General features: G+C 36.2%; 1 protein-coding gene across 2 annotated transcripts in view; it reads right to left on the reverse strand.

The window, feature by feature from the left end:
- Positions 1-24,822, reverse strand: part of LOC137435368 (uncharacterized) — a 135,428-nt gene that overhangs the window by 84,592 nt on the left and 26,014 nt on the right. For both annotated transcript variants that reach the window (XM_078785381.1, XM_068129106.2), the window contains exons 5-8: positions 16,198-16,331; positions 15,813-15,932; positions 10,788-10,809; positions 10,543-10,631 (exon numbers count right to left, since the gene is read on the reverse strand). In XM_078785381.1, coding sequence (XP_078641507.1) covers positions 10,543-10,631; positions 10,788-10,809; positions 15,813-15,932; positions 16,198-16,331 — 365 coding nt within the window. The remainder of the gene's footprint in view (positions 1-10,542; positions 10,632-10,787; positions 10,810-15,812; positions 15,933-16,197; positions 16,332-24,822) is intronic.

The raw sequence follows: 24,822 nt of genomic DNA on the forward strand, positions 1-24,822 counted from the left end.
TCTCTCTTTCAAAGTACGATTAAAACGCTCAATAACAACTGCTTTTCCTTCATTAAAGGTGCTGTATAATTTAATACCCTCCCCCTTAAGAAATTTCATAAATATTTTGTTATAGAACTCTGTTCCCTCATCAGTCCATAACTTCTTTGGTTTCCTTTTATTCCTATCAAATATTAGCTTAAAGGCTAACATTAAAGTATCACCTCTCTTGTTTTTCAAAGGAACAACCCAGGCAAATCTACTCCTCAAATCAATAACGGTTAAAGCATACCTGTATCCCTTATCATTATTTAGTTTGATTAAATCAGCGGACCATATGTGGTCGGTGTATTTAGAATAAACTTTCCTTCTTTTAAACTTTGTGATTATAGGTTTATGTAATTCTTTGGCCAAAAGCTCCTCAGTCTTGATGACATCATTAGAGCCTAATCGTTTTTTGAGGAATAACCAAGACCAAGTTTCAATTTAGCACTTATCATTTTTTTTACAATAAACCTATCAACTTTCTCTCTCAACGTAGGATTTCGTATCAAAGACAAATTATACAACATTTCTCTGTCTGCTTCATGTTTTTCATCCAATGTAGTGGTATTCCCATAAGCAATATCATGCTTCATACACACTTCATCAACCTTATTTTTTGGTTTAGACCAAGGTTTAGGATTGTTAGCCTCATCTAATCTTTTATCCAAGTTTGTTCCGGGACCACAGAAAGAATACCCTGGAAGGTGTAATTCCCCCGGAATTCCAGTTGTTGTAAATTTACTTCCTGACAGAAACTTTTGTATGTCTCCTCCACTTTTAGGAGAGATGAATTGGCACTTTTTAGAGCCACACACTTCACATATTCCTTTTTGATAAACTCTATTATTTTTAGCTTTAACATAAGAGTTTTTTCTTATGTATTATGTATTATAAAGAGACTTTAACATAACATATTTTTAGATTTAGTTTTCTTTTTACATTTGAGACAATAACTCATATTTATTTATCAGAAAAAGTCCGACAGAGTATCAAAACCTTTTTGGTTTTCAACATATACATTTCTATCTTCATTTTTAAAACATAAAGAATCCTTAGGAATGCCTTCACTCTCTCCTCCATTTATTTACAAATAAAAACCAACTAAAGTCAATAGCATCATCAACCACATAAATCTTTGTCTTCTTCATGTAAATCTCCTCGCTGAACTCATCTCAACCATTTTTAAAATCATTATCTTAGTAAGAGTCGTTAATTCTTTATTTTCCTCTTCGGTGCGTTGAGATTGATTTATTTGCTGTAATACACTCAATCTTTTACGAATCTCACTGATTTCCATCTTTTTATATTTTTCCTCCCTCTCTCTTTGCTCCCTTTCCTCCCTCTCCCCCTTTTCCTTTTTCTCCCTTTCCTCCTTCTCCTTTTTCTCCCTTTCCTCCTTCTCTCTTTTCTCCCTTTCCTCCCTCTCCTTTTTCTCCCTCTCCTCCTTCTCCTTTTCCCCCCTTTCCTCCTTCTCCTTTTTCTCCCTTTCCTCCTTCTCCTTTTTCTCCCTTTCCTCCTTCTCCTTTTTCTCTCTTTCCTCCTTCTCCTTTTTCTCCCTCCCCTCCTTCTCCTTTTTCTCCCTTTCCTCCTTCTCCTCCTTCTCTCTTTCCTCCTTCTCTTCTTCAACTCCTTCCTCATCCCTTGCTACCCTTGAGCTTGAGCCCCAAAGAATCTTATACATATACTCATCTGGATTTTGAGATATTCTTGTATCTATAATTATTTTTCTCATAATAGGATACCAATAAGATTTGTTGACGATTTCTAAAAGAGTTTTATATTTCATAACTTTGAGAAGTTCATTTTTATTTAATATTTTAAACAAGTCTCTATTTGTGGGTTTAGCAATATCAGTATAAGGCCAGTTTTTAATGACAAAATTTCCATATATATGCTCCAAATCATAAGGTATGTAATACCGAGCACCCTTTTCTTGTAGGTATCCCTGAATACAAAAATTATAATTCTCTTGTAGTCTTTTTCCTGCCATTTATGTATCAGAAATATATGTGAGATTAATATTATGACAGGTAATACCACCCCATCTTCCCACTACCAAATCGGTTTGTATTCCTCGGCTTTCTATCCTTATCTCATTACCTTCCTTCTTTGTCATGCTAACCATCGCTATACTATCATATATTTTTCTTTTCTTAAAATCATGTATTTGTTGTTTACTAATTGTACTTCCACATAAATCCTTATCCTCGCCAAGTTGATAATATTCTTCTTTACGAGACTGATTCAAATCATGTAGGTCTTCTAAGTTTATTGAAAAATACCAATTATACCCTAAATCAGGCATATCATACCCCCATTTATTAATTCGCATATTAACTATATGTCCTTCTTTATAAAATTCAATTGTAAGCAGGTAGTTAAATTCAATGAGGAAAGGTGTATGGTCAGTATAACCAGGTGTTGTGGTTGTAAATTTTACTTGTTTAACAAAACGTGCTGTTTTCTTTAAAAATATATATTGTGATAAATCACAATCTAATTAAGTCATTCGCATCTGTAGGGTTTGGATAACTGATTAATTTATAAGTATTCTTCATATTAATATTTTTACTTATACTATATTTTTGTCGTTCAGCCTGTGCCTTTGTATAATAATTTGATAAATCAATATCCTGAGAGGATTTTCCAAAGATAGAACCATCTTTTCCAACATAAGTCATTTATATTAGATTTAAAATGATATCATAAAAATTTTCATTATTGTTGAGTTGAAATAATACATATAAACATAATTGACCACAACATTTAGAATTAATTTCTTGAACTTGAAATGTTTGATAAACACCATTCTGTAAGAATTGTATTACTTCAACAGGTGGTGGCATACCATAACTATCAAAATAATATTTATCCTGACTATTATGAATAGAAACCCAATGAGAACCATTCTGTGTGTCTAAATTCATAATAATATTCTTTGTATTCTTATTTATATGTATTAATTCATCTCTCATACAAATAACCACATTATCAATTTTTAGTGTTTTACAATACTTAGCTAGTTCTATATTTGACGTTGTATTCTTTCCAAATTGTTTAAACCATTTATCCATTTATTTATGAGAAAGATACAATCCATTACCCCATTTAGTTAGTTTAACACCCGCTTGAGCGATAGAGGAAAGCATATCTCCAACCAACAATCTAGCTTTATCAGGTAGACTTTCAAGTTTTTGAGCAAAATCTACAATTACACCACTTCCACTAATTTGTTTCTCCAACTCCTTGTTATGTCTTTCCAATTCTTTTTGAGCTTTTAGTTGTGCCTTCCTTTCATTAGCAGTTTATACCGCTGCTGAAATACCACCAGTCAATGCTCCCGCCGCACTTAAACCAGCAAATAAAGGAATTAGAAACGGGAGAAATCCTCCTCTTGACTCGTCTATTGAATATTTCTTTAACATAGGTTTTGTCATTTTAATTTTAAGTGAACCAGTATCATTTAGTGTTTTTACTTGTGTGTGTGTGAGTAAAACATCCTTTTCTTTGAATTGTATTAACATTAATAATACAAGGCTTTTGATTTTGAATACAAGATGTTAATTTATTAAGATTGATTTGATTAACATATACCCCTACCATTTATTTATGAGAAAAAATCTATGTGATATTAATCATAACACCATTATCTGTATTAATCTGTAATTCTGTTTCTTCCAAAAGCAAACAATATGCATTAACCTCTTCACTCTCCCCTCTTTCAATGTATAGAGAAGTATCCACTCTATTAGACTTTATAGTTTCTTTTTGAGAACTCAGGTCAATTGTGTAGATTGTATAAAGTTTTTGAAACGCAACCATATCCAAAATAGGATTATTATTACCATTACTTTCACACACCTTTTGGTAAGACTTGTAGGCTTCCGCATAATCATTTTTTTCCCAATCAATTTCCAATCTATCTCGCGGATAAAATGTTCCATCAAGAGAAACCCAAAGTTGTTTCACCTTAGCATTATCACACAGCGCATTATTCTTATTAGTACCGTCCTCCCCATCTGGTTTTTAAAAAATGAGCCAGAGGTATCGTGGCTTTCCTTGAAGAACACCTAAATTCCTAGTGTAGGTAGTGTGTTCCAGTTTAACGTGTTGACATCTTCTTTTAAGGTATGATACATTTAGCGGGGTCTTTGAGTTAAGTCTTTTATTTAACATCTCTTCCGTTTTAAGATTAGGAGTATATTCACTGATATACCAACACAAATCATTAATAACAAATTTATTATTGTCGCCAAAAGCATTTTCAGCCCCAAAAAGCAATCTATTTACATGTTGTTATTCTATTTACATATCATTTACAATCATTTACAAGCTATTTACATAATTTTATCACAACTAAAAACTCTGATGGTGCATTCAAAGGACATATTAAAATAAGAGTCTTTAACTTCAAACCTCCTGAACCAGAGTCTAGAGTTGATGCTGTAGAAATAGTTAAACCTGCTGTTCAAACGTTGATTGAAAAAACACTAAAAGAAATGAAACCACTTAAATTTTATATGGGAGTAAAATTAGAAATGACAAAGGACGAAGGAGTTATAGATACACCATACATGAGAACTGAGCCACACTTTATACCTTCATATCAAGATTTTAAAACATCAGGAGTCTATGATGAACTTATTAAACAAGAGCAAGATGTGGATAATTCAATCGTAGGAAGTGGATTCAATATAGGAAAAATTATTTACATAGACATTCATATTTTTAAATCAGATCCTCTAAAAGCTTCTTCTTACATTGATTTACCCAGTGTTATCAAAAATAGAAAAGCAGTTATCAATGTCAAAAATAAAGACAATAAATGTTTGCTCTGGTCTATTCTAGCACACTTACATCCTCCACATTTTCATGATGAAAGAGTATCTCATTATAAAAAATATGAGAATACATTAAATACGAAAGATCTAAAGTTTCCGATGACTTTAAATGATATTCCTAAATTTGAAAAGTTGAATAATTTATCAGTTAATGTTTATGGTCTAACAGAAACAAACAACATTCAGGTTTTAAAGCTTTCTGACAATTGTAAACAAACTCATATTAATCTTCTATATTTTAATTCAGACAAAAATTCACATTATACATACATCAAATATATTACAAAATTAATAAAACCACAAGTATGTAAAAGAACAAATAAAATATATATTTGTATGCGTTGTCTTAACTTCTTCCATACACAAGAAAGATTAGATAAACATGCAAATTATTGTGGTGAACATAAATCAACGGTAATCAACATGCCTAAAAAAGGCTCAAAGATCACATTCAAAGATGAAAAGAAAACAATAAAACATCCATTTGTTATATATGCTGATTTTGAAAGTATTTTAGAAAAAATTGATACTGCTTCTCCAGATCCAAAAGAATCATACACAAATAAATATCAAAAACATACTCCTTGTGGTTTTTGTTATTATATCAAATCATCCGGTTTAGCTGAATATAACAAGTTAGAGGTGTATAGAGGCTCAAATACCCCAGAGGAGTTTGTGAAACGACTAGAAAAGACTGTGTCCGATTAACCAAGATAATGAGAGAAACCAATAAACCAATGTCCTTAACAAGTAAAGAAAAAAGAGAATTTAGACAGCCAAAGGCTGCCTGTCATATTTGTGAGAAGAAAATTGGTAAAGGTCTAAAGGTTAGAGACCATTGTCATCTCACTGGTAAATATAGAGGTCCGGCTCATCAAAGTTGTAATATTAATTATCAACTCCCCTCTTTCATTCCTGTTTTTCTTCATAACAACGCTCATTATGAAACACATCTATTTATCAAGGAACTCTCAAAGACTTCTGGAAGTATCTCAGCAATTCCAAACACGGATCAGAAATACATTTCATTCACAAAAACAATTCACACATCTCCTATTACTCATATCAGATTTCTTGATACATTTAAATTCATGGCAAGTCCATTGGCTAATTTGGTTCAAAATCTAAAAGAGTTTCCATGTCTTTCAGAGTATTTTTTAGATAAAGATTTTCTAACACAAAAGGGAATTTACCCCTATGACTATATGGACTCATTTGAGAGATTCAATGAAACACAACTTCCTTCAAAAGAAAATTTCTATAACAAATTAAACAACAGTCATATATCTGATAAAGATTATGTACATGCACAAAATGTTTGGGAAAAATATAACATCAAGAATCTTGGCGAGTATCACGATTTGTATCTCAAAACTGATGTGCTTTTATTGGCCGATGTATTTGAAGCCTTTAGATCTGTTTGTCGCACTGGATATGGATTGGATCCTGCTCACTACTACACAGCACCTGGATTGGCCTGAAGTGCGATGTTGAAAATGACAAAACAAGCTTTGGATTTGATAACCGATGTTGATATGCTTTTGATGATTGAAAAGGCAAAAAGAGGTGGAATTTCACAAGTCTGCTCGAGTAGATACGCAAAAGCAAATAACAAATATCTTCCAAATTATGATTCAACGAAAGAGAGTTCTTACTTGATGTACTATGACGCGAACAACCTGTATGGCTGGGCAATGTCTCAGGCTCATCCTTATGGAAAACTTAGATGGGTAAAGGAAAAAGACTACAAAAAGGTTTTACAAGATGTATGTATCTCTACACAAAAAGAATTGGATAAAGAAAAAGTTGGTTATTATTTTGAAGTTGATTTGAAATATCCAGAGGAACTTCATAACCTACACAAAGATCTCCCATTTGCTTGTGAAAAGGAAAGTCCAAAGAAGGAGTGGTTAAGTGATTATCAACAATCATTTAATATAGGTGAATCAACAGAAAAATTACTTACTACATTATATAACAAGAAAAATTATGTTCTACACCAAAGAAATTTGTGACAATATTTATCAAAAGGTCTAAGAGTAGAGAAGATCCATAGGGTTCTAAAGTTCAATCAAAGTCATTGGTTAAAGGGGTACATTGATTTTAATACACAAAGAAGAACAGAGTCAAAAACAGATTTTGAGAAAGACTTTTATAAATTGATGAATAATGCGGTCTTTGGTAAGACCATGGAAAATGTGAGGAAAAGACAAAATATCAGACTATCAACATCTTGGAAACAAGCATCAAAATTAATTAATAGACCGAGTTTTACTAGAGCTGAGGTCTTTACTGAGAACTTTTGTGCGATCCATTTGATTAAAGAGAGTATTGAAATGAACAAACCTATTTATATTGGAACATCAATTCTTGATTTATCAAAGTCATTAATGTATGATTACTTTTATAATAACTTGAGGAAGAAATATCAAAATGATGTTAATCTACTCTATATGGATACAGATAGTTTTATTTTGCAAATTAATACTGATGATGTTTATTCAGACATGAAAAAGGACATTAATATCTATGACACTAGTAATTACAGTCCAGAGAGTGAGTTGTTCTCTTCTAAAAATAAAAAGGTGATTGGAAAGTTTAAGGATGAATTAGGAGGAAATGTCATGAGTGAATTTGTGGGATTGAGGTCTAAGGCTTATGCTTATAAATACATTGTGAATAACGTTGAAAAGACTGATAAGAAGTTAAAAGGTGTAAAGAAAAATGTTATTAAAGAAACACTAAACTTTAAGGATTATTATAACTGTTTAACAACAAAGAAAGAAGAGTTTCGAAAGATTAATGGAATAAGAAGTTATAAACATAAATTATATTCAGAAGAGGTGAATAAGAAAGCATTGGGGGCTTTTGATGATAAGAGGTTTATTTTAGAAAATGGAATTGATAGTCTCCCTTATGGTTATATAAGTATATAAGTGATAAGTTAAAAAGGGGGGTTAGGGATTTTAATGGGCTACCGCCGCCTTTTTACTATTATATAAATGATAGAACCAAGTACCAACCAGACTAAAGAGTGGAGGTGTAATCAACCTTGGTATATAAATGGTAAACATAACGAATGTGAAAAATATCAAATAGGTATAATTGAAAAGACAACTGGTAAAAAAATTTACAAAACAAATAAGAGAATTAATTTAAATACCGGTGAATTGGGTAAAAAAGATGGAAATATTTTTGAGTGGACGGAAAACTTTGATGGTTGTCAGGAAAATATATACTTTAATTTTAAAATGGTATGTGGCACTGGAGGCGCTCAAACAAGAACATTGAGGGAGGTTTACCATTTTATCTTCGCTCAGTTAAAATATCTTAATAAAGAACCAAACTCAAACATCTTTTTTGTTAATATATTAGATGGTGAAGGGAGTGGCAAGAGAATTAAATTATTTCCCACGCATAAACAAATATTTGTAGGGTCGATGTTTGAGTGGTCTACTCGGGATCATTGATAGTAAGAGTACCATAAGACCAAGGGGGCATCATTGTTTGAGTGGTCTAATGAACAACATTAAGGATAGGTGTCAAAAGGCTAAAAGGTTCGTAAAGAGGTGAGAGGAAAATTAACATGTAAGTGAATGGGTCGATGTTTGAGTGGGTCAAAGATAATCTGCCAAATGATATGTAGAAGAAGGATTATAGGTCTATAAGGGAAAACAAATATTTGTAGTGTTTGAGTGGTCTAATGAACAACATTAAGGATAGGTACTATAGACAAAAGGTTCATAAAGATGAGGGTGGGAGAAATAGAGGTGTTAATGGGCAATGAGGTTAAGAGGAAAATTAACATGTAAGTCAATGGGAAAATGAGAGTGTCCCAGAAGCAACATATATACACTACTAATGGCAGTATACATCGTATATTTCGACCTTAAGATGGTATTTGATGGTGTACCACATAGGAGGTTGTTAGTCAAGGTGAGGGTTTGTGGAGTGCCTGGTCAGATAGTTAATTGTATTGGAAATTGGATTTGTGGTCGGAAGCAAAGAGTAGCTGTGAGTGGGAGGATGTCTCGCTGGGAGGATGTAAGTAGATTATGTAAGTAAGTACGTAGATGTAAGATTGTTAAGATGATGATGATGATGTAAGATGTAAGTAGATGTAAGGTTTTTACTGTTTTTTTTAATCTTCTTCAAGCCCTGGCTGTTTCCACTTCGTTAACAGTACCTTTTTTTTTTCGAAATGCACTTTCCGTGTTTTCATTCCACCACCAAGTTTCTTTTCCAGCCTTCCCTCTCCCTGATGATCTTCTCCCAACTTCATCCGTTTTCCTCATACTATCTCCCGCTAGGTTCAACCAGTCTTCCACAATGTCTGTGATAACTTATTCGATTTCTCTTGGCTGTCTCTCCATCTGCCCTGTAAATTTCTCCTTCATTTCCAGATATTTGATCTGCCACCACCTTATGTTCTGCCTCCCTCTTGTCTTCTGCTGTTTTATTTTCTTTACCATCAGCTCTGCCATCAGCAGTCTGTGTTGGGTAGTGAATGTCTCGCTTGGGAGGACGTTGCAATTTTTTGCTTCCTTTACATATTCTTGCCGAACGATGATATAGTCCCACTGTGTTTCTCTCCCACAACTGTTATAAGTTGTAAAGTGCTTCCTACAGTCTTGATACCACGTGTTGAGTATTACCATTTGGTATGAAATGGTGAACTGCAAGATTTTGACTCCTTCCTAATTTACTTCTCCAATAGCATATCCACCATGGATATCTTAATATCCCAATTTATCGCTTTACTTTAATGATTCGGTCACTAATTCTATCCACTGCTGCTCTATGTCTTTCATTTCTTAATTTCCTCTCCCATCCTGTCCTATGGTAATAAAGTTTGTATCCACTACCAATTTCTCTTGCTTTGTTTCCACTTTGTTTCCTGAAGACACATGATTCGTATTCGTTTTCTCACCATCAGGTAGGTCACTTCACTACTTCTCCCTGACAAGCTACCAACATTTAGACTTGCTATTTAAAGTTTGCTCACCTTTTCACCTCTCCTTTGAACTTTCGTTATTGTCCACTGGATGGTAGCTCATGCTCATTTTCTCACGGGGTTTAGGTAGTGTATGTCACTTACAGGGTATGCACAAGCAAGGGTGCCATTCCCATTCATATCAATCATTTGGATTTGGCGGGGGATTTTACAGTCAGATGCCTTTCCTGCAATTATCCCTCCACATCTATCCGGGCTTGGGACCAGCGCTGAAATAGGCAACGTTGCCTGCACGAGTGCCTGGGCCTGCACCAGATGTATATATCTCAACTCAGCTTTAAAAAATGTCATCGTGGTGTTTCACAGGCAGGGAGATTCATCAGTCCCTGGGATGGATATTAAACTGGCATCCCATCTGCTGACATTGGTTGGTGTATGTTAAAGATATCACGGTGTCCTTCGCAAAGAGTAGGCGAGCTATCGTCCACTAACAAATTCCAAATTCCTGTCCTGGCTATTGCTGGGTAGGCAATGGCAAACCACACTGTATAACCTTTGCCAAGAAATTGCTTCGAGAGCACCGACGCTCTGATACAGAGTATGGTACATCAGAATCAAAATGCATATTTATGTACCCATAATGTATGTACATATATAATGGTGGGGCTGTGATAACCCCTCCGCCCCCCCCCCCCCCGCACACACCTCCCTCTGCCCACTTACATTCCTCTTGCAGACTTCAATTTCCTCAGCCAGAGTGGTTTTTCTTTTTATCGCTCTCACTATTGTGGAAGCCAATTGCTTTTCTTTCCCTGGGAAATGTCAAAGCATAAGAGCAAGCAGCTACATCATGAAAGCTAAAAACAAATATCTAGGTTGTCAGAATGCAATCAAAGTACATTTTAGCATATCGCACTAACTGTTGCACATGTAAGCGTAAAATGAAAGAAATTGTTGAAATTACTCACTTAAAGTGCACTTCATCTTGAACTGTAAAACAAAAAAATGGTTGATCAAAAATGGAGGAAAGTTAACCAAATAAGAATAATACATGATCAAACTAGAACGACACTAGGTAGAGCGAACACCTCCGCCAGGCTGAACAGTTTATGTTTGTATCCCAACTGATAGGCCGGATCTGGATTCGGACCTGAACCAAAAGCCTGTTCTCGTCACCAAACCAACTCGTTCATCAAGTTTAGTCATAACTTGTCCACAACCTTTTGAAATATCATGTTATACTGTATATCGCTTTTCGCCCGATCCCTCAATGGTGAAAAAACACTTACAAAAATTAAATAAATCTCGTATCAGAATCCATATTGAGATCTTCACCAAAATTGAATCGATTAGTCCTCGTCACACACCCAACATGTCCACCATGTTTCGTCCAAATCCGTCCATAACTTTTTGAGATATCCTGCTATTTTCAGTTTTAGCCCGATCACTCAATGGTGAAGAATCACATGAAAAATTCTCTGATCCGGATCCGGATTCGAATCTTCACCAAAATTGAACCAATTCTTCCTTGTCGCATACACAACCTCTCCACCAAGTTTCGTCCGAATCCGTTCACGACGTTTTGAGATATCCTGCGATGCATCGTTTTTGGCCCCATCTCCCAATGGTGAAGAATCACTTAAAAATTAAATAATTCTCATATCCAAATCCATATTCAGATCTTCACCAAAATCTAATCGAATCGTCCTTGTTAGACACCCAACCAGTCCACCAAGTTTTGACCAAATCCGACCACAACTTTTTGAGATACCCTTCTGTGTATAGTTTTTGGCCCTATTTCCCAATGGTGAAGAATCACTTAAAAATTATAGTAGCCGGATCCGAATCCGGATCTTCACCAAAATCTAATCATTTCGTGTCACATTCGCGAAATCTTTGCCAAATTTCGTCCAAATCCGTCCACAACTTTTTGAGATATTTTGTTCACAAACAGACAGACAAACAAACAGACAGGTGTGAAAACATAACCTCCATGCACCTTTGGTGGTGGAGGTAACAAGATGATAATGAATGCATTATTAAAATCGAAAAAACAAAACATTTCTGTTCAGTTGGGGATTTTTTGTACAGTTGTGTCTTTTCACAGGTATAAATAATTTTAGTACCCACAAAAGATGCCCCAAGGATAACCATAATGTGTATACTCAGATCACATGGACACCTGATGAAGCCGAGCAGGCAGATATTGCATTCCTATTGTAGATTGTGAGTGAGCAACTGAGTTTTACCAGCAATCCAATAGTGACATGATAATTACACTGAGACGAGCTCAGTTTCCAGGAGCTTAGAATCCAAATCCTTCTTTTTCTACCTTGAGCCAGATTTAAACATACAGTCAGTGAAAGGCCCATTAAGTGTACTCACCACTATGCGACCAAGGTACATTAATTTAATAATAGACAAAGCTATCATTTACTTTGGTGTTCAATTAAATTGCATTTTATTGTGAAATTAATATTTATTAGATAATGTTTAGAGGCCACCTACAGAGTAAATCGGTGGAAAAGGTGAATGTTAGAGGTGGAAGAGTTGATAAAATAATGGTTGATAAAAATAGAGAAGTAGGAAGATAAAAATAGAGAAATATGAAGATAAAAATAGAGAAGTAGGAAGATAAAAATAGAGAAGTAGGAAGATAAAAATAGAGAAATATGAAGATAAAAATAGAGAAGTAGGAAGATAAAAATAGAGAAGTAGGAAGATAAAAATAGAGAAGTAGGAAGATAAAAATAGAGAAATATGAAGATAAAAATAGAGAAGTAGGAAGATAAAAATAGAGAAGTAGGAAGATAAAAATAGAGAAGTAGGAAGATAAAAATAGAGAAGTAGGAAGATAAAAATAGAGAAATATTAAGATAAAAATAGAGAAGTAGGAAGATAAAAATAGAGAAGTAGGAAGATAAAAATAGAGAAGTAGGAAGATAAAAATAGAGAAGTAGGAAGATAAAAATAGAGAAGTAGGAAGATAAAAATAGAGAAGTAGGAAGATAAAAATAGAGAAGTAGGAAGATAAAAATAGAGAAGTAGGAAGATAAAAATAGAGAAGTAGGAAGATAAAAATAGAGAAGTAGGAAGATAAAAATAGAGAAGTAGGAAGATAAAAATAGAGAAATATTAAGATAAAAATAGAGAAGTAGGAAGATAAAAATAGAGAAGTAGGAAGATAAAAATAGAGAAGTGGGAAGATAAAAATAGAGAAGTAGGAAGATAAAAATAGAGAAGTAGGAAGATAAAAATAGAGAAGTAGGAAGATAAAAATAGAGAAGTAGGAAGATAAAAATAGAGAAGTAGGAAGATAAAAATAGAGAAATATGAAGATAAAAATAGAGAAGTAGGAAGATAAAAATAGAGAAGAAGGAAGAAAAAAATAGAGAAATATGAAGATAAAAATAGAGAAGTAGGAAGATAAAAATAGAGAAGTAGGAAGATAAAAATAGAGAAGTAGGAAGATAAAAATAGAGAAGTAGGAAGATAAAAATAGAGAAATATGAAGATAAAAATAGAGAAGTAGGAAGATAAAAATAGAGAAGTATGAAGATAAAAATAGAGAAGTAGGAAGATAAAAATAGAGAGGTAGGAAGATAAAAATAGAGAGGTAGGAAGATAAAAATAGAGAAGTAGCAAGTAGGAAGATTTTTTAGAGAAGGAAAGAAGAGGAACGAGGTTTTAACAGGACAGCATTAAGGGCAAAAAAGACTATTTAAGACATCATGAGAAATATGGTTGGTTGGATTCTGGTTAGAAGGTCAAAATTATTTAATTACATGTAAGTGAGAAGAAGATTGATCGTCGGAAAACAGATCTTAAACAGTTCCATCATTTCCTTTTAATCATTAGCTAATGGTGAATCATCGATTTGTGCACAAACCTGTAACAGTCATAACTCATAGTTGTGAATAAATGGCATTTCATGGAGCCATCATAATTATCCATAATTACCTGATGCATTTTGTGTTCCAGCTCTTCCACGAGCCTTGACTATATACAAAAACAAAAAACATGTCGTGATTAAAAGCCTGGCATGTATTACTCATGAAAATGACCCAACAGCTGTCAGACGCAACATGCTATCAATATGCATTCCACAAAGAAAATTAATGTGTGTTCTACTTCTTGCTGAGAAGACAAATGACTAAAATTTGCTCCATAAGTTATTTATTCAATGGATGGGATGCATATACAGATTGGCATTTAATATGGAATATTTTTTTTCTTGACTTGGGTTTACTTTCTGAACTCAGTATATCAATCTGGTGAGTTTCTTTTACCCTTCGGTGATGTCTTTGTTGAAAGAACCATGTCACTGATTGTCTTTCGCAGCAAGAAGTCAATAACAGGATTATATCACAGGTGGCATGACAAAATGTAAGGACAGGTACATTTGACGATTGGCTTCACAATCGGGTATATAAGGGTTGTTGCGTTCTGTATTAGTGGAAAACAACTGCTGCACGTCTACAAAAGTTATTGCCGCTTCCTCTGGAGATGGTCCGTCAACTTGACAATGCTGTTTGTCATGGAGTGGTGGCTTTACGAAATTCTGGCATGGAACAGCGTGCTATTGCTCGGCAGTATGGCATCACTCAAGGTCAGGTGTCAAAGATCCTGAAACGAAATGCTCAGAGGGGTGTCCCTATTCCAATACCGAGGCCAGGACGTCCACGCAGAACCACAAGGAGAGATGATCGCCAGCTGCACCGGTTAGTCTGCAATGGCCGTACCAAGTCAGCTAATCGGCTTAGGGCTGAGTGGCAGCAACTGACAAATGTGCCTGTATCCAGAAGGCTAGTCAACCAACGACTGGTTCAAGCAGGCTATCGTGTCAGGCGTCCCCTGAGAAAGCCACGCCTGACCAGACAACACAGCCAGCGCCGATTGCAGTGGGCCAGAGAGCACCGTCAATGGCAGCCAGGACACTGGAATCACGTGATCTTCAGTGATGAGTCTAGATTTCTGGTCTATCATCAAGATGGCCACGTCCGAGTGCGCAGACAAGTGCATGAAGTCCACAACGAAGATTGTATAGTGCCAAGAGTCCAAGCTGGAGGTGGTGGGGTGACCGTTTGGGCTGCTTTTCATGCAGGGGGCAAAACTGACCTGGTTGTTCTGAATGGAAACCTGAACCAGTTCAAGTACAGGGTCATTCTGGAAGAAATATTGCTTCCATTTGCTCGTGCAGCCTTTCGATGAAACTTTGTCTTCCAAGATGACAATGCACGGCCTCATCATGTTCGCATGATCCAACACTTTCTTGCTGACCGTGGTGTAGAGCATATGGAGTGGCCTGCCATGTCCCCGGATATGAATCCGACAGAGAACTTGTGGGCAGAATTAACGTGTCAAATCGACAACTTGGACCAGCAGCCTACCTCTGTGTGTGAATTGCAGCAGGCTATTGTAACTGCATGGCAAGCGATTCCTGTCCAAACCTTGGCAAATCTCGTGAACAGCATGCCTCGACGTGTATGTGCTCTCCTGAATGCTCGTGGGGGTTACACGAAGTACTGAACTGTAATTTTCCTGTCCGTAATCCCAGTCACAAATTAGCTTTTGTTTTTGTTGAAATTTTTTTTGGCTCATGTGCAAAATAAAGAGATACTTCTGGAAAACGTACAGAAGTTTAACACAGTACTGTCCATGAATTGAGTTCGATATCAGTTTACATCACTTTCAAGGATCAATTTATTTGCTTCGAAATGTCAAATGTGGTTTTTGGTTCTTTTAAAGGTCACATTAACAAAATCTCGAATAATTTCAACATAATTCCAATGAACTTTTGGTTCTAAGTCATCTTGAAAAGTAAGTTCACCCCCACAAAAAAAATAATCCATATTAAATGCCAAGTCTGTATTTTACTAGAATCGAAATATAACAGGCCTAAACTTTTCAAAAGGTAGGTCTTCAAATCTGTTATATATCTCGGCAAATGTTAACAGATGGGAAGTTATTAAATAAATTATCGTGGAGCTTACCAGAACACATATCTTCCAGAAATAAAAGATGAGTACAAGACTGCCAAAAAGCAATGCCTTCAACAGAGAACCAGAATCTTCGATCGAAAACGGCAGGTATTCTTCAAGCCAAGGAATTACCTTCAAAATAAAAACAATAATTAAACTTCAGTCTTACCCAGAGCTAATTACCAAACTAAATAAACAGAGAAATTATTTATTTGATATTCAAATTAGATGCCATGAACAGCAGGGTGTGTTCAGTTACCAAGTTTCTTGGAGAGCCCAAACAAGTACTCCATTCGAAACTGCTTGCTAACTGAACACACCACAGGTGTTATTGCAATTTTAAGCCACAGCCATAAAATACCAAAATAATCCAATAATAGATACCTTTAGAAAGTACCTGTTTTGTGAAGGGCTGAACAGACTGAACCATCAAATAGAAGGTAGATACAAGGACCTTGCCGATTTCCATCATTCTAAATTGAACAGTACTGAGATAATTTGCTTCCACAGTGTCTTGAGACTTCTGATATCCTTTGAGTAAGAAAATTAGAAAGTATATACATCACAATTGGGAATTAAATTCTACCTCTTTTATTTTTATTTTTTCTTTACAAGAGTGAGGCTCATGGAAGAGCCAAATTACCATTGCTTATAGACAGACACATTGAGCAAATATACAGTCACGTGAAAAAGTAAGTACACCCCATGCAAACTTTTGACTTTTTCAACACATTTCAACATACAGCTATTTGATCTTCATTTCAACAATATTGATAGATAAAGGTGATATAATATAACAAATATCATGAAACATTTACATTTTGTAGTCCATTGTATAATTTAAATAAACATAAATGCAAATTTCGCATGTGGAAAAAGTAAGTACACCCCTACATTTATCACTACTTCAAATACCTAAAATTAGAATCAGGTGCACCAGCTCAGGTGCAAATGATTAGAACATCGTTAGAGAGGATCTTGGAGGAACCTGTCTTATTTAAACCTCAGACATTTAGTTTGGTTTGCTCTTTGATGTTGAAGTGTGTGGCATCACCATGCCTAGATCAAAAGAGCTCTCTGAGGCCTTCAGAAAGAAGGTTATAGATGCCTACGAGTCTGGGAAGGGATTTAAAAAGATCTCCAAACAATTTGGAATCAATCATTCGACTGTCCGGAAGATCATCTACAATTGGAGAAGATTCCAAAGAACTGCCACCTTGTTCAGGCCAGGCCGCCCCAGCAAGTTCAGCCCGAGAGCAGACCGCAAGATGCTGAAAGAAGTCTCTAAGAACCCCACAATGTCATCACGGGACCTACAGGTTGCTCTTGCCACTGTTGATGTCAAAGTGCACGAGTCTACCGTTAGAAAGAGGCTGCAAAAATTTGATCTACATGGGAGGTGTGCCAAGAGGAAACCTTTGCTGTCCAGAAAGGACATCAGGGCAAGACTAAAGTTGGCCAATGAACACCTAGGCAAAGACCAGCACTTCTGGAACAATGTGCTGTGGACAGATAAGTCAAAGGTAGAGCTAATTGGCCACCATACCAGAAGACATATTTGGCGAAAACCAAAAACAGCATTTGACCACAAGAACCTGATACCAACTGTAAAGCATGGTGGTGGAAATATTATGGTTTGGGGCAGCTTTGCTGCATCAGGGCCTGGGCAGCTCACCATCATATAATCCACTATGAATTCTTCATTGTACTAGAGGGTGCTTGAGGATAATGTGAGGCCACCTGTCGGAAAGTTGAAGCTCAACCGAAGGTGTACCTTGCAACATGACAATGACCTTAAACATACCAGTAAATCCACCAAGGAATGGCTGAAAAGAAAGAAATGGAGGGTTTTGGAATGGCCAAGTCAAAGCCCGGATCTAAATCCCATCGAGATGTTGTGGGGGGATTTGAAACGAGCTGTGCATGCAAGAAACCCCTCAATCATCGTACAGCTGAAATAATTCTGCATGGAGGAGTGGGCAAAAATTTCTCCCAGTCGATGTCAGAGACTGGTAGACAGTTATAAGAAACGCCGACTTGAGGTTGTTTCTGCCAAAGGGGGCAATACCACCAATTAGATTCAAGGGTGTACTTACTTTTCCACATGCGAAATTTGCATTTATGTTTATTTAAATTATACAATGGACTACAAAATGTAAATGTTTCATGATATTTGTTAAATTATATCACCTTTATCTATCAATATTGTTGAAATGAAGATCAAATAGCTGTATGTTGAAATATGTTGAAAAAGTCAAAACTTTACATGGGGTGTACTTACTTTTTCACGTGACTGACTGTATGCTCAATATCTGTAAGTAATAGAAATTTGCAAAATGTTTTGCAGAAAAAAAAAATTGCCCATTTCGTAGCAGGAATTTTGTATCACAGACCTCTTATCCAAAATATGCTGCACTTAAATTATCCGCAACATTTGGAAAATCAAATTACACGTAAACTAAGAAAGATTATTGTCTACCAACTAATGTCTTATGGCGAGACGAGATGTCCAGTTTAACGTCTTTGCGAAGGACTGCACACACATTGATGCTTTGCCTGCATGCGAAACACCAGGATGACAATTTATATCTGCGTCGATATTCACGCCAAGGCGAGATGGCTCAGAGGTGCCTCTAGGCTTTCCTGCCAGTGCCCAGAAAGCTACAGATAAAGTATTTGCAAATACAAAATTCATGTGATTCTTCATTACAGTGAAGGTTGTGCTCAATCTTGCAGAGATCAAAAGTTAAATGACAATTTTGTAACATCAACAATAATGCATGTGTATTTACTTTTAGGCGATATGATATTATTTAGAAGCCATGTATTTGTTATGTATGCATGAGCAGGAAATGTTTGGGGGAAGGAATGGGTAAAGTTTACATCTATTCAAATCATGATTGTCAATACATATTAGCATTACTTTGGTAGCAGTCTTTTCTAAATTTCTTGCTAACTTAAATATTTCAATTGGGTGAAATGTTAATTTTAGTACTCAAGAACATATCATGTTATTAATATGTTATTTTATCATTGTGTTTTAATTAACTATGATACATACGTATAATGCAGGTGACTGTCAGAAATATTAATTTGCATTTTTCATTGGTCCACTACCTAATCTCCCACTTCCATATACCCCAGAGCCATATATATAGAGAGAGTTGTGCCATTGCCCCATAATTTCCAACATTAAGTGACGTCTGGATGCCATTTTGTATCCACATCAGAGCAGATTAAAATTTAGAGATTAAAACAAAATTTGAATTTGAATTTTGAATTAAAACAAAAAATTGAATTAATTTTAAAATTAAAAAAAAAGAAAAAAAAAAAAAAGAATAATTAATGAAATAAAATAAAATAAATTGCTTTTTTTGTTTGAATTAAAGATAAAATTTGAATTAAAACAAAAAATTTGGAGATTAAAACAAAAAACTTGACAATTTGGATGAGTAAATGACATTGTTGTGCCTGGGGTGTCCCAATTGCTCAGAAAAATGTCAATGTTGGCCTCCAGGTTTCCCACAAATACTGCAAGAAAGATAATCTGGGAAGCTAAAGTCATCAGACTGGACTGACAAGTATCATTATCTTCATTGCTGTGCAAGAGGTAAGTTTTGTAGTTTGTTGTTGTACACATTCACTTTATGCTTTTGTGTATTTCTTTCCAGTTTATCACATTATTAATTGATTGATCAAAAGCTGAGAATCAATCGCTACATTTGAAATAACATGTGTAAAGTAGGCTCTGCCTCTACACTAGGCCTACTCACAGTGTGTGTGTGTGATCATCACAGTTGATGAATGGGCGACTCAATATTGCCTAGATTTGCATCAAATATCTCGCAGATAGAATAATCTACCATATTAAACACAGTGTGTGTGTGTGTGTGTGTGTGTGTGTGTGTGTGTGTGTGTGTGTGTGTGTGTGTGTGTGTGTGTGTGTGTGTGTGTGTGTGTGTCTTCATTAGGCTAGGTTTTAAAGGCTTTGAGTTGTGCTTTAGGAGGGATATGAGTGGGGGTTTGGAGGGGTTTGAGGGGCAATCGTTGAACACGACTGTGTGTCAACCGGTTAAAAGACCTAAAAGACTCTGAGGACTCAAAAGACCACATGGTCCCAGATGACCCCAAAGACACAATGGACCCCAAACACTCAAAATATCCAAAGACCCAAAATACAATGTAGAGTGTTAAAGACACAAAAGATAATGAAGACCTAGAAGACCCCAAGGACCCAGAAGACCCCAAGGACTCTGAAGACCCAAAATACCCCAAAGACCCAAAATACCACAAAGACCCAAAGGTTCCCAAAGACCCAAAGGACCATGAGGATCCAAAAGACCCAAACAACCCCAAGGACCCAATTTACAAAAAGGACCCAAAAGACCCCGAGGACTCAGAAGAACCCCTAGTACTCTGAAGATCCAAAATCCCCCAAAGACCCAAAATACCAAAAAGACACAATGAACCCCAAACACTCAACATACCCCAAAAACCCAAAATACCCCAAAGACCCAAAATATGCCGAAGACCCAAAATACTGAAAAGACCCTGAAGACCCAATGGACCCCAAATACCCAAAATTTTGGTAAGACCCAAAGGCACTAAGACCCAAAAGACCTCAAGGACCCAGAAGACCCTGAAGACCCAATAGACCACAAACACCCAAAATACCCGAAGACCCAAAATACCCTGTATACTGTTAAAGACACAAAAGATAATGAAGATCTAGAAGACCCCAAGGACCCAGAAGACCCCAAGGACTTTGAAGAACCGAAATATGCCCAAAGACCCAAAGGACCCCAAATACACAAAAAACTGAAAATACCCTGAAGACCCAATGGACCCCAAAGACCCAAAAGACCATGAAGACCCAAAAGATCCTAAGGATCCAAAAGACCCAAACAACCCCAATGACCCAAATGACAAAGAGGACTCAAAAGACCCCAATGACTCAGGAGACCCCAAGTACTCTGAAGACCCAAAATACCACAAAGACCCAAAATACCCCAAATACCCAAAGGACCCCAAAGACCCAAAAGACCCTGAAGACCCAAAAGACCCCGAGGATCCAAAAGACCCCAAACAACCCCAAGGACCCAAATGACAAAGAGGACCCAAAATACCCCCAATGACTCAGAAGACCACAAGGACTCTGAAGACCCAAAATACCCCAAAGACCCAAAAGACTCCAAAGACCCAAAATACTGAAAAGACCCTAAACACCCAATGGACCCCAAAGACCAGAAGACCCAAAATACCCTGTAGACTGTTAAAGACACAAAAGACCATGAAGCCCCAGAAGTCCAAAAGACACAGAAGATCCCAACGACTCTCAAGACCCAAAAGTCCCCAAAGACCCAAAAGACAGAAAAGTCCTTGAAGACCCAATGGACCCCAAACACCAAAAATACCCCAAAGACCCCAAATACCCAAATGACACTGAAGACCCAAAATACTCCAAAAACTCTTAAAAACCCAAAAGACCAAAAAAAAAAAAAAAAAGACACTGAAGACCCCAAATTTCCCAAAGACCAATAAAGACCCTGAAGACCCAAAAGACTGTGAAGACCACAAGACCCTTAAAGACTCAAAAGACCCCAAAGAACCAAAATACACAAAATACCCTTAAAGACCCAAAAAGACCATGAAGACCCAAAATACCCTGAAGACCCAAAAGACCCCAAAGACCCTTAAATGTCCAGAAGACCCAAAAGACCCAAAATACCGCAATACCCTTAAAGACCCAAAAGACAACAAAAACCCAAAGTGCCCTGAAGACCCTAAATTTCCCAAAGACCCATAAAGACACCCAAGACCCAAAACACTGAAAAGATCCCAAGACCCTTAAGACCCATAAAGACCCCAAAGACCCAAAACACTGAAAAGACCCCAAGACCCTTAAATACCTAAAAGACCCAAAATACCCCAAAGACGCAAAATAATCCAAAGACCTAGATCACTGAAAAGACCCTAGGACCCCAAAAATGCAGAGGGCCCAAAAGACTCAAATGACCTGAAAGACCCCAAAGACAAAAATTAACCAGAAGATCCCAAGGATGCAAAAAAGCTTGAGCACCCAACATACCTAAATGAACCAGAGGACCCAAAAGACCTTTAGGACTCTGAAGACCCAGAAGAAGAGTAATTATGTTTCTTGCATTGGAATTGTAGACAGTGGCTTGCAAACCGAGCCTCAAGGTCAGTGTACGGAAGCGGTTTTGTTTTTAATTACAATAAATACACGGCGTAGGGAGGTGAAATTCTCTGAACGTGATGTGCAAAGTGCACAGAAAAAAACCGAGTGTTCATTTATGTCTGTAAGATTTCTAATAAATAAAGAAGATATAAGCACACCTGACACTAGGCCCAGGATTCAAACTTTGGCACGCTCACGCGGCTGCACCGTCAAATAAACCGTTCCAACCCGTCAATTTTGATGCGCTTTATACTAGTTATGTTAATAAAGACAAAGCAAACTTTCCTTGATTTTTTGGATTTTCAGCGTCAGTGCCATTTGATAGTATCGAAAAATGGAATAAAATACAAAATAGTGCACAGGAAATGTAACAATGATTTGTGAGCAAGAAAGCAAAAGCATGTTCCATGACATTGAAGTACATGGAAGTCAAAATAAATTATGCAAACATGTTTGAACTTCCATTCATAATCATCGGCACAAATTTCCATTGATGTGTGACAAACAATGTATGAATTCACCCAATGATTTGCAAAAAAAAGTTTTCCGAAATGACTGCAGTTTTAAATATTTTTCACTCAATTATGAAACATTTGTTCGTCTGCAACGCAAGGATGCAGGGTAGCATCATTGGCTGAGGGTGCGGCTGTGCAGCTGATGCATTGCCCTCTGCTGGTTAGGGCTGGAATTTGTCATTTGACCATGGTTCCGGCAATGGCTCGCCTACACTTCACGAAGAACACCGTCGGGTCTTTAACATCCACCAACTAATGCCGGCAGATGGGACACCCCTTTAACGTCCATCCGAGGTAGGCACACAAATTAATGAATTACCGTGACTGTGAAAAATTCTGAAATACAGATACAAGAAGATTGACATCTCACTGACATCTCACTTGTCACATTTAGGTGATTAAAATAAGAGACAAAAGTGTATTTCAGATCCTGCAATCTCTGCTCAATTGCCATTAGGACGTTGCACAAGTCTTCACTAGGTTTTTTGTGTGAAATGAAGTGAAATCTAAATTTATCTTTTTTTAAATAATAATAAACAAATATTTTTGTGCCTCCACCGACAAAGTCGTTGGAGGCATTCTGTTTTTGGGTTGTCCGTCCGTCTGTCCGTCCGTCGGTATGGGCTAAACCTCGTTTTTATCAGCAACCATATGTCCGATTGAGACGAAAGTTTCAGGGTAGGAGTGACACACATGCAGAATGTTTTTATGATAATTGTGATGTCATGGGTCACGTGGTATGGCAGCCATCTTGGATTAAACGTAAATAATAAAAAAATTATTTCTCGGAAACCTCTGAATGGAAAAATTTGAAACTTGGCACATTGTCAAGTACTCCCAATGGGGAACAAATGTATGATAATGATGATATCATAGGTGAAGTGGTATACCAGCCAAAATTGGTTTAATCGAATTCCTTATCCTAAAAATCTGAAATTGCATGCACATGATCTGTGACCCATTTGTATTGAAATATTAAATTTATGACATCATAGGTCACATGGTTTGGCAGCCATATTCGATTGAAGGAAAATATCAAATAATTATATCTCTGAAACCGCTCACCCTATCGATGCGAAATTTTAGAAATATCATCTAACAGCACTGTTGCATATAGTTTGAAAATGATGATGTCATAGGTCACGTGGTTTGGCAGCCATCTTTGACAGAAAAACTAACCTTATTCGATCAACACGAAATGGCATCTACCCGTTGTGGGACTATGCGCAGGCTTATTGGCCACAGAGTCACATTGTTCTAGTTTAACTTAAAATTGAAGAACATTTTGATGCAAGTCAGTTTGAAAAATAGAGAGCCAAAATGAGAATCTCAGGTGCAATGCACTAGTCCCAACAATATAATCTAATTGCTCGATTCCTAAGCACTGAAAGTCTACAATGTGGAAAACTGTGGCTGTTGAAGATTACATCTTTAGTTCTTACACTACTGATCACTGCTGCTTCTGTCATTGCTACTATTTTATTTCAATATTTTATTTTACCGTATTTGAAAGTGTCGTTGAAAGCATATTTTAAAGTGTTTAAGAAAATATAGGAAGTGAGAAAAATAAAATTACAACAAAAAAGTTCATTTAAAATTTCGTGATTGTTATTCAAAAAAAAAAAAATCTGAGTTGTTACTCATTCACTAATACAATTGGAAAAGCATGAAGACATTCTCCTCATTGGGTTACAATACAAATACAATCACACACACTATCACACACATATTTTACACAAAATGGCTTCCAAATGTTCATTGCCACAACTCTCTCTCTATGTTGTTTTTGTCCACTCAGGATTTTGAAAGCAATCCTGAGTTATAGCATATCTGTATAAAATGTTGATAGCCATCTCTACATGTGTGGTCAGTCAAATTATAGTTGGGAATGGTCTGAGGGCAGGGATCAAGCTTGCATCACAAAGCGTGTTTCTCACATTATATTTGAACCCTCAGTTTCGAAAAGCCAAAAATTATTTCAAAACACGATTTGGATTGAAAATGTATCCTCGTATATTGAAGTCATTGTCTGGGGGTGTTTAGAGATCATGGGTGGGTAGCACGAGGTCGGGGGGGAGAGAGAGGGGGTTATGGGGAGAAATTAATGATAAAAATTTGTCTGTGCATTTATTTCATATTACATGTAGGCCTATGTAATAAATTTGTTGCTATTTATTACAGTTCTCATGTTTATGGAATATGAGGTTATTAAATTCTGCACTTATCAACAGCAGTTTCAGTTTCATTATTTGTACCGTACTTTCTTTTCTGTTCTTGGAGACAAATATCTTATGTTAGCCTAATTGCT

The sequence above is a fragment of the Myxine glutinosa genome, chromosome 1, assembly GCF_964187855.1.
Source record: "Myxine glutinosa chromosome 1, kmMyxGlut1.1, whole genome shotgun sequence".
NCBI classification, from domain to species: domain Eukaryota; kingdom Metazoa; phylum Chordata; class Myxini; order Myxiniformes; family Myxinidae; genus Myxine; species Myxine glutinosa.